At 27.8% G+C, this 12,395-nt stretch overlaps 1 protein-coding gene across 1 annotated transcript; it reads left to right on the top strand.

Moving 5' to 3' along the window:
* Positions 1-338: 338 nt before the first annotated feature.
* On the top strand, positions 339-11,477 carry LOC107443121 (astacin-like metalloprotease toxin 5). Its single transcript, XM_043049067.3, has 6 exons — positions 339-555; positions 2,488-2,546; positions 5,136-5,217; positions 7,546-7,666; positions 8,708-8,883; positions 11,151-11,477. The coding sequence occupies exons 1-6, from the start codon at positions 471-473 to the stop codon at positions 11,366-11,368; spliced, it is 741 nt and encodes a 246-aa protein (XP_042905001.2). The 5' UTR covers positions 339-470; the 3' UTR covers positions 11,369-11,477.
* The last annotated feature ends 918 nt before the right edge of the window (positions 11,478-12,395 follow it).

Genomic DNA, 12,395 nt, shown 5'->3' with positions numbered 1-12,395 from the left:
TAAAGTAATAATCATATCTAGTTCTAAAATAAAAAGTTACAAAGAGTTCAACGTGGTATTGTTTTACAAAGTATAAACTTTCAAATAAAACGATTTGGAAAATTTTAAGAGGAAAAGGAGTATGAATTTTATATTTTAACGAACGCTTTTTATAGATGATGAACCCTTAGGAAATTTAACTTAAATGAAATATATTAAAATATTTAATCGCAAAAAAAGTTCTTGAGTCTTTTAGTAGAAAGGTGACTTTTATTTAAAGAAAATTCTTTTATCTTATGTACAAAGGAAAAGAATCAATTATCTACAGCAACATTGTGCGAAATGAGAAAAGTGGTTCCGTTAGAAAACAGCAGGTGTTAAACTTTCCAAAAAATGTGAAACGGGTGTGTTTTTGTGCGTATATAAAGTACCGTTTATGGTAAATATTCGCAGTGAGCATCATTTAAAGCTAGTTCAACTTCATCAACAAGATGGGAGCAAAATATGTTTTGATTATTTCATGCCTGTTGGCAACAGTTTTGGCTGAAATCTATCTCTCACCAGAACAAGTAAAAGGTAATTTCTAATACGAAATCGGGTTTAAAAATATATTTTATGGAGTAAATAATATGCCTAGCATCATATTTTTAAAGATATTTAGTGTTTGCTTGTATAATAAGGTATAACTCAGCAATATAATATCATCTTTTGTTCAACTATAATAAGCATGCACTTATAAACATTTTTTATAACGGCACAATTTTTAATATTTCCACTATAATAAACATACTGTAGTTATAAGAATATTTTATTTAAATAGAAAATATTTTATTTTGAAACTGGTATTGTATTTCTTAAACTGTAAAATACGGAGTTTTTTTTTTCTTTTGGACAGTTGAATTAATTTTTTATTCGCCTTATTTTGAAAGAGTGACCAGGATATTTCAATGTATTTTGCAATGCGTTATACTTATTCCTTACCTATCATTTTGAAATATTTATTTTTTTCGCTGCTTTAAAATAATTTTTAATTTTTTTCTTATTTATTTTTAAACTTTAAACCAAAAGCTAAATGAAGTAGTGCAATATTGTTTTTATTTTAAATTATTTATACTTGACAAATCACTACAAAATCCTACAGTTGGTTAATGTCAAAAATTTAGTGAGCGTAGTTTGTGAATGATAATTCACCTTATCGTAAAAAGTAAGCTTAAAAAATAATACTATTATAGTATAATTTTTAAAGAGGTTATATTATTTTTAAATGGCTAACAAGATCATTTTTTATTTTTTTTCAAAAATTAAATTAATTAATATTCATTATATAATCATTATTAATTAAATAATCAATAATAATTAAATAATCAATATTAATTAAATTATCAATAATAATTAAATAATCAATAATAATTAAATAATCAATAATAATTAAATAATCAATAATAGTTATATAATCAATAATAATTATATAATCAATAATAATTAAATAATCAATATTAATTAAATAATCAATAATAATTAAATAATCAATATTAATTAAATCAATATTAATCAATATAAATTAAATTTATAAAATTTAAAAAATATCATTTCAACTTTTGAAATATTAGCACTTTTTATTCATATTTGATCTTCTTCAATTAAAAGATAGAAAAAGTAATAAATAAAACTATTTCATTTGTTTATTTAACAATGCAAGATGTGCAAACAAGTGCAAGAACAAAATTTTACTTTTACTTTTTGTTCATAAAATGCTTTTAATTTTTAAACAATTAGGAAAATCTTTAAGGAATTAAGCTCATTCAAATCATCATAAAAAATACATTTGAAAATTTAACTTATATACTTTAGATAGTCCCTGGTTAGAATTGTAAAGCATGCACGTAAGGGATGTGTTAAACGAAGTACTTCTTATACCTAAAAATTCTTTCTTTTATGCATAAAAACTCCTTCTTTTATACATAAAAATTCATTCTAACTTTGTCCAGTCTCATTGATTCGGCGTAAGAAAATACATTGGAAACAGTATATCACTTTAGATAGCTTTATTATATGTTAAATAAGTATAATTACAAATTTGTAATTTTATAAATAAAACCCATATATATCTGAACTGATATTCCTATCGTAACGGGATCGGACTCAGTGTAATTGGTTTTAAAAAAAACATTGCAAACAATGCTTTGTTTGCCTGTTTAGAAAAAGTTTAATTACTCCTCTGAACTCAAAGCCATTTCTATCGACAACAAAAAAAGAAATAAGCGCACAGAAGAGAGTTGGGGAGTTATCAGGTTTCATTCATAATAACACAACAACGATTTCTATTTAAAAAAATCTAAGGTATTAAAAGCTACATTTATTAAAACTACTAAGTTTTAAACAAAGTACATTCACTAAAATTATTTATCCACTCCTATCCTGAACAGGGAGAAGTATTGGAAACTAAAAAAAAAAATAATAATATTCTAATTTAAGCATTATATGATTTGGAATTCCTTTTTAATTTAGAGGCAAGGAATGCTTTGGAAAATCCCGATTTGTTTGAGGGAGATATAGCAGGACCTATTGTGAGTATTACTTTATTTAAAGATACTATAATAAAGAAGCGCTTCCATAGTAATCAGTTTCTGGCAAGGGGTCACGGTGGTAGAGACTCCATCGTTTTGGAGCTAACGCTATTATGGTGATAATGTGGCCAGCATCATGAACCGGCTGCCTTTTTTTAAAATACCTAGACAAGATATTAAACATCAGTTTGAAGAAAGGTATACTTCAAGTCACAATAATGATTCCTTAGCTCAACAGTGCGCGAAAAAAAAACGAAACACCCTGAATAACTTTTCAACTAATAGTTGGATTTTCAAGAGCTGGAAATCAATCTTTATGGTTCGAAAGGGTGACAAATATACTAATTAGTTTGCGCAGACGACATTTCAAGTTACAAAATAAGTTCTGTCAGGAGAGCTGCGTAAGTTTAAAGCTCTTAATGTTAAACTTACTTCTGCATCTATCGCTAAGTCTCGAGAACTTTTCAAGAGAGTTTAGAAATTTTTGCACACAATTAAAAAATTATTTTTAGTAATTATTTATTATTTTATATAATAATCGAAATAAATTGAATGCGTGCAAATTTGTGCATATGAAAGAATATAAAATATAAAATAAAATAGAAATTTTCCTTGAATGCGAATACTTCTCCAGATCATATATATATATATATATATATATATATATATATATATATATATATATATATATATATATATATATATATATATATATATATATATATATATATATATATATATATATATATATATATATATATATATATATATATATATATATATATATATACAGTAAAACTTGTGTAAGTTGACCCCTTGTGGTGCATTGTTTAAGTGGTCAACTTATAGAGGGGATGGGTCATTGTTTACTTTTTAGTTTCCTATATCATGTTGCTATATATTTAATTTTTTTTTACTTGACTAAACAATTTTATTCAGAAAATATGCAAATGAATATCTTAAGAAATGTGTTTAAACCTGAATGAACTTCAATTTGATACATATAATTCTAATATTTAACTAATTTTTTTTAAAAAAATTATTTCGTTAGTTATGCATATGCAAGTGTTTAATAAATATAATTTCTTAAAATATCAGAACACGAAAACATGTAATTTGAAAACTTTAACAAAATAAAATTATTTGAACACTTTAAAATTTATTTACTACACTTAAAGATCAAAGACCATAAATAAGGGATCAAAGCATATTTCAGAGCATTCATTTATTCAAATGCTCACTATTGCAACTGGAAAAACAACTTTTCAACTAACACACCTGTTTTCAATGAACGGATGAAAGAAATGGTCAAAAACTGATCCCTTACAGTTTCCCCTGATGGTCAACTCACAAAAGAGTTTAGATTAGGTTTTTACACTATTTCACCAAACAAGTGAAATTTTAACATACATTGCCAAAATGACAGAAAATTTTCTGATTTTTTTTTTCTGGTCAACTTATGAGGGTTTTAGAATAAAATTTCATAATACTCCTAGACAAAATTGACTTATTTCAGTGGTCAACATACAAGATAGACAGGTGGTCAAGTTACGAAGGTTTTGCTTCTTTATTGATATTATATAGGAATTCTTTGCTTATTATATAGGAAAAATTCCGTTCTTGATAGTTGAGGTCAACCTATGCAGGTGCCCAACTTACAAGGGTGGTCAACTTTGCAGGTTTCACTGCATATATATATATATATATATATATATATATATATATATATATATATATATATATATATATATATATATATATATATATATATATATATATATATAAGCCAAGACGTAAAGTAATTGCCTTATCGATTTGTGGTCAAAAAACGATGATGACTTGGTGTTCACTTACACTGTTTTTAAATGTAAGGAATTGAAATTGTAAGGTGGTAAGCAAGTTCGTTTTACGGTTTTTTGTATTAATATGATAAAAACCTAAAAATATGTTACGTTGAAACTTTTTTCGCGCAAGAATAATATTTTAAGTGTTAATATTCCTCTTTTTTTGGGCTTAGTAGTGGAGGTCTAGTAATTTTAATTCATTATAAATATTAGAATGGTGACTTAGAAATTCGTTGTAATAGCGGACTTCTACTAATATGCTATACCGAGCCATGATGACTAAGGGGATAGAGCGTACGCCTTCCAACGAGGTGAATTAGATTCGATGGTTGATACATGTACCGACATCAGGCCAGTACCGACCACAATGTTATAAAATAACCGCAGTTTTAGACGGGTCATGGATTAGAGTCCCCTTGCTGGCAGGCTATCATTGCGAAGATTTCATGGTTTCCCACTAAATGTAACGCAAATGAGGATTCGTTTCATCAAAAAGTCCTCCACGAAGACAAATTTCTCCCGATACTTGATCCAGGGATTATCTAGTTTTCTGGACCGGGTTCACAACTACAAATCTACGGAGTTAAATATTGGCAGTCTAAACTCAAAATTGGGTCGTCTGTTCGACGACGGTTATTGTATAAAAGTATGTAGTACTCGATTACGTTAAGCGTTAACTGCATATATTATTCATGCACATTTGACCTCATCGTTTTTACTTATGCTAGTAATCAATGTACTTTAGGACACCGACCGTAGTGCTACAACAGGAGAGAGATATAGGTGGCCACAAGCAACTATTCCATTTATTATCGACTCATCTTTAAGTATGAATTATTTATTATTATTCATATTTATTTTTTTAACTTATATTTCATTGAAAATAAATTTCAAAGTGCTTTGAAAATCATTACGTAAAAAATAACAAATTACATTTCATTAAAAACACATTTTAGATTTGTGTGACATAATTAAAAATAATATCTTCACAATCTGAAGCTTGTAACTTTCAAAAAAAACGTTATTTAATTTTTTTTTATCAAATTTTGTTTAAAGATCTTTTTTATGCAAGTGCACTTTCTTTCCAAGCTCTTATTTTAGGTAGTAGTAAATAGTAGCAACCATGTAGCAACTATTTACAATAACTTAATAATACATTCTAAGCTTACTGTAAAATGTACTAGTACTGAGGTTGACAGTACTTTTTACCGAAAAAGCAATATTTATCAGAACATGTTACGGAGCAAAAGATTTAAATAACTGTCATTTTTGCAGTAATAATTACCACAAAATCATTGAATCACTCTTATTAAAACAATATCACTGGTATATCATAAGCAACGCCGGTTAATATTTTTCGGATTAGGAAAAATGGATTCAATTTTACATATGATATACCCAAAGTCCCGATTTTTCGTATCGTTATATGGTTCGAAAGTTTTTACAGTGTAGAGGAGACAATTAAATATGTTTTAGGGTTTCAGAATATTAAAAAGAAATTTATAAACTTGACTGAAAAAATTGGTTTACAAAATTTAATGATAAAATGAACTAATAATGAAATTTGCCTTCCATTAAAAACAAAATAAATAAGCATTGCTGAGGGTCATTTAAACAAGTGCGAATTTCAGCTTTAAAGATATGAACTAAGAAAACCAGAAAAAATAGGAATTGTGCTTACTTATAAGGTTTCTTTAAATCATCTGAAAACATTTATAGATTATTTTCATAATAAATCGAGATTTTTTCAGCTGTCAGCTTGGAAATTATAAATTTATAAAGTTTCTCACATAACGTCAATGTCTGAGTGGCAATGAAAATTAAAATTGTAATATTAATATTACAATAATAAACAATTGATCCTATTCAGAACTAAGAACCGGAAAGACTATTTAATACAAGTGGGTGAAAAATCACGTCTAGGCTAAGAAAAGTTTGACATATTACAAAGAGGATAATGAATATTATTTGTGTGAGCAGGGATCCTGAAAACATTTACATTAATTAAAAATAAATAGTTATGGTGCAAAGAATATATTTCTTTAGATTGAAAACAGATGGCTCTGGATGTCTCTTATGTGAGACGCTGAATCTATTTCTCGTTTTTGAAATTGATAGAAAGCTTATCAGAAACAAAGTTATATTTCAAAGTGTTTCGTCGAAGCGGCTATCGATAACAGTGTAAGTGGGCAAGCATTGGCACTTAAGACTTTTATAACAGAGGATGACTCTATATCAAGTGACAAAAAAGCCTAATAAGGAAAACACTTCTTTATAGGAAAACGTTTGTGGTAAATTCCATTGCAGAACTACAGATAATAAGCATGCAGTAAAATTTCGTAACAACTATAGTGATTGTGGAGTTCAATAACGATGATTCATATACCGTCTTATCAGTAGTCCCGCCAGCCTTGAAACATTTTTCCGACTCATCCTCGCTCTTAGTTTCATGGCAATAGCAATAAAACACTATACACCGAAGAGTCATTACATTATGACCACCCTCCATCTATAACAATGGGCTCGTCCAAGTTTTCATGGTTTCTCGCCCAGGAACAATGTTTTCATAGGGAACATTAGCACCCATAATCCTCATAGAACAATCCCTGACTTCTGTAAGCTACTTGAACATAGTTGCATAATGCACCATGCCATAAGGGTCAAATCGTCATGGATTGGGTCGAGGAGCGTTCCAGTGACTTTCAAGTCCTGTCTTGGCCCCCAAATTCATCTGCCCTTAATCCAATAGAGTATTTGTGGTCCTACTTGGAAGACCAAATTCGTGCTGCCACGCTACCCTCTCGCAATGTGAGAGAATTGCAGCACCAGTTGGTGAGCGCTTAGTACCAGATATCTCAGATTATCTATCATCACCTTGTGGAATCTATGCCACGGCGGGTGCTAGCAGTTTTGAGGGCTGAAGGTAGTCCTATATGTTATTAGCAGGGTGGTCATAATGTAATGGCTCTTCGGTGTATATTGGATATTCATACCTGAATATTCAGTTTTAGAACGGAACTGTATCTTGTTTTTACCGTTGTTCAAGGTCGTGGAGTTAGCAATTTAAATAATATTATAACTGAGAATCTAACAATTAACAAATTATTTTCCGTGCTTAATAATGTAGTTACCTGAACATAAACTTTCAAATCTAGACAAAGGCAAAGCCAGAAATGTAATACAACAGGCAATGAATGAATATCATAAGAGGACTTGTATTAGGTTTGTTCCAAGAAAGAAAGAAAAAAACTATATCAAGATCTTTTCTGGAAACGGGTAAATATTTTGTTTTCAATTTTACAATTTTTTTAAAACTAATTTTAAAGAAATTACTTTGTTATCAGATTAAAAAAAATATTATTTATGTGGCAAAAAATTTATAATGAATTAAAAATAAAGTGACTTTTTTATTTAAAAAATGTTAATTAGCTAATAATAATGTTAACACATTTTTGATTAACTAACAATGGGAATTATTTCTATTTTTTTAATGCTCTATATAGCTTACAAGGAAATGTACGTTTTTTTTACGTACGTGCGCTATTTTAACTCTTTGTTAGAGAAATTTAGGGATATGTTAGCTAAGTAACAATGTGATTTAAATTTCGCTTTTACTACTGTCTTTGAAATCTAATAATGGGATCAACGCTTTACCATTTTAACACACTAGTAAATGATACTTTCACTAACAAGATAAGTAAAATTATCATATAAGCTTTTATATTTTAACATTCTGTTAGATCACTAACAATATCATTTAAACTTTGTTATTTTAACACTGTTAGATAAGTAACGCTGCCATTTTAATATATTTCTATTTCAACACTTTGTTAGTTAATTAACAATGTCATAAAGTCATTAGTATTCTAACACTTTCATATAATAACTAACATTATCAATTAACCACAGTTATTTTAACACTGTTAGATAATTAATGCTGTCTTTTTAATATATCTTTTTATTTTAACACTTTGTTAGTTAATTAATGCTGTCATAAAATATTGCTATTTCAACACTTTTTAATTAACGAGATCATTTAAACACAATTATTTTAACACTGTTAGATAAATAATGCTGCCATTTTAATGTATTTTTATTATGACACATTGTTAGTTAATTAACGATATCATAAAAATATTGTTATTTTAACACTTTGTAAGATAATTAACAATATTATTTAAACACAGTTATTTTAACACTGTTAAATAATCGGCAATGTGATTTGTACATAATTAGTTCCTACAGTTGATATCTTAAAAACTTTATAAATGAAGTCATATGGGGATTAATTCAATCCGTATTTAATTTTAAATGCAGGTGCTACTCGCACGTTGGAAGAACAGGTGGTCAGCAACCAGTGTCACTTGGCAAAGGATGCTTATATATTGGTATTGTTATTCACGAGCTGGGTCATGCTGTTGGATTTTTTCATGAACAAAGTAGATCCGACAGAGATGAATATCTGATTATCTACCTTGAGAACGTCGATCAAAGTAAATAACTTTTGTATTAGTATCTACAGGGTTGAAACTTTGTTGTTTATGATAAGAAACGCTTTCTTTTCCGTAGAAACAAAATCATTAAGAAAAAAAAAAAAGAAAAAGACAGATGTGAGATCCATACTACGTTCTCAGAGAAATAATTTTATTATCATTCAACAAATTTGAAAAGTTATTTATCAGTTTTTTATTTGTTACTTTTAAAATATAAACAAAACAAAATTTTATTGAAACAAAATTAATTTGCTTTTTATTTTTGCTTTTCATATACAATATTGATAAACAGATTTGAGATTTCTTTCAAATTAGCTGGAAGTATTTGAGTAATATGCAGTGTGGTGCAGTGTTAGATATTTCTCGATCAAAATTATTGAATAACAATTTGTTTAATTATTTTTTTCCTTACTATATTCAAATAAAATAGACAAATAACGATAAAAAAGGATGGTATTTAAATTCTTGAATTCCAGTATAACCGTTAACTAACTGCTTTCACCTAATACTGGTAAACAACCAGAATTTTATAGTACCAACTAGGCCCACTTAAGGAAGTCACTTAGTTCGTTGTAGCTGTGCCTATATTATAGCCCAGAGGGTTACTCTGTCCGTCTCATGACCGACTGATCGGAGGTTTGATTCCCAGCGTTAGCACCCTAATATTTCTAACACCACAATTTTACACCACAATGCACATTACCTAACTAAAAGCAAAGCTCTAGATAAGTTTTTTTATTATGGTTTTGAAACCATGCTAATAGTAAATGATAAAAAAAATCGCGTAGTTTGAAATTATGATTTTTAACCATATTGGTTTCAAAAGCGTAAAGGTGATAAATGTTCTTTATCGTGTAAACTTTACGGTTCATTAAACGGACAATCGGCTGCCGGCTATTTTACCATTATTTTAGAATGGGAATTCCAGCAGTGTAAAAATAAAATATTAAAATTTCAACAATACAAAAGAAACTTAGATTTATGAACATTTCAAACGTAGTAATAGTCTTTTGTTCAGTATTTCGGCTTCTTAATCTATTTAATTTGAAGTAAATTTTAAGTTTATTGAACAACAGAAAGTTGAATGAAGATCATTTTGATAATAAATTTTTCTTCATCACATAAATAGAGAAAGTTCATGCGACAAAAACTATAATTTAAAGAAAAAAATTATATATTACATACTTCCTGGAAAAAATAATATTATCGTTAGTTCAATTTACGAAATTTAATTACTTGTATGTTTATTTTGATTTCCAGCTTAGACTTTTTTATTGACAAAAATGCTTATCATTCATAATTTTAAATTAATTTTTCTGAAAAATAGCATCTAAGCGTACACACTATTGAAACCTTGCTGAATCATATTCAAAAGTCTATTTTAAGTAAACATCACTAGAGATAAAAATTTAACTTTTAACCGACTCCTCCATACATCAATCTATATTAATAAATCATACTCTATTATAATGGTTTACTTATAAACATCTATTTCCCGATATCGATATACCATGTGATTTAGATATAGTTATATGCGATAATCAATTATATATAAACCATACAATATTTCAATTTTATCAGAATCGGTAGTTCAATCATTTTAACAACACTTTACGATATAAAATATTTAGATTATAATATACTAATATTTCCCTCTCGCTCCAGTCAAAATGAAGGGGTGAAGTTTTGTCCTCTATTTCCCGTGCAGGTGATATTTCCGGGTAGTTGTGTTTAAAAGTAGCTCACAGAAAAGATTAAAGAAATAGAAAGGATTAAAGAAACAGAAAAGATCTATTTATTATGCCCGAAATCGTGTTTATTTTTCAATCAACAGGTGGCAGTTCTAGACAATTTGTCATGTGTTTAGATATAGTTTGTTTTAAACTAGATGCCAGCACTCTCAAACAAGTAAACTAAAAATAAACCCAAAAATTAAAAATTAGCACATACATTGCGTATACACTTAGTTTTATGTAATTTTATTGAATAAACAAATGGCCACATATATGGCCATTTACTTCAAAATTAAGCTACCACTAAGGGGTTAAAATACTGTTATAACATGTAAAACTTGAATAGATTTTTTGTAAATATCCATAAGTGCTTGTTAATTCTTATTTTTACCTTTAAAAATTTACAACACAAATATTATACATCAGAAATATTATAATTTTTATTTTTACCTTTAAAAATTTACAACACAAATATTATACGAGTAAAGTACATATTTTGCGAATAATAATGTTTTGTTTTCAATTAATATATAGGTATGAAAGGCAATTTTTTCAAGCTGAAACCACATGAAAATATACTGTACAACACATTTGACTATGATTCCATAATGATTTACGGAAGCAAATCTTTCTCCATGAATGGACGCGACACGATGGTTGCTAGAAATGGACATAAATTAGTGGATGCTTTTTACAAATCAAAGATGACTAGTTCTGATGAATATAGAATGCGAAAGATGTATAATTGTTAATGGAGAACATCTATTATTAAGATCTTTTCAAAACATTCTGTCAAAAGTTTATATATGTAAATAAATAATATATAATAAATAAATAAATATTCATCTCATCAACAGAAAATTTATACATTTAAATGAGGAAACAAATAGTTTGTTTTCATAATTTGAAGAATCATTATTTCTATCGACTAGGGAAAAAGAATAATTTTTTTTTTTCAAAAACATGTATATATTTAAAGAAAAAGCAGGGAGACACTATGTAACGAAATAGATTTGTGCCATAGCCTCACCAGACAATTACACTAAAATTCTGATATTTGAACTTGTCTTTCCACTAATAAAAGCTTTATAATAATTAGCTAGAGTTCGATAAAAATATTTTCTCACTTGAAACTCAGTTTGAGATTATTGTTGTTGTTGGCATTGCATTTTTTCCTTTTTTCATAGCGTTATTTACTACGTACAAAAAGAAAGAAAAATATTATATTGAATGACAACTATAAATTATAATTTTATAATTTAATCATAAATATTTACAAATTAATGTAAAATTGAACAATGTTTTCGCTAAATGAATTTCAGACAACATAAATGTACTTTTAATTCACAAAAAGAAAAAATCATCATTTCAAAGAACTGTTAAAAGTGAACCTGTATATAAATTCCAAAAACGTACAATCACTTAAAATCGATGCCTGTTATCGTGACGTTAAAATCTTGTGACCCATTTCATTGATGGAACCAAATGCAAGAGAACAATAGACATGAACTATTTCCTCTCATATGGTGTCATGAGTTATGTAATATAATCATCGACATCCCAGTAAAAGAAGGGGAATTGGGCTTATTCGTTCGTAAAAGAATTGTCAAAAGAAATTTGGCCTCGTCTTTTATCGAGGATTGGACGAATCTCAGAATCTCCTCTTTTATTCCGTTTTCGCCAGAAGGGAATAGAATTTCTAAGGCTCTGTTCTAGAATCAGATTATTCCGGAAATAAAATAGGAAACTATTTTATGGGGCAAAGAGATAAAAGAATTT

The sequence above is a fragment of the Parasteatoda tepidariorum genome, chromosome 7 (assembly GCF_982258835.1).
Source record: "Parasteatoda tepidariorum strain Cologne lab strain chromosome 7, Ptep-v5.0, whole genome shotgun sequence".
Taxonomy (NCBI): domain Eukaryota; kingdom Metazoa; phylum Arthropoda; class Arachnida; order Araneae; family Theridiidae; genus Parasteatoda; species Parasteatoda tepidariorum.
This window is presented reverse-complemented; position numbering and strand designations above follow the sequence as displayed.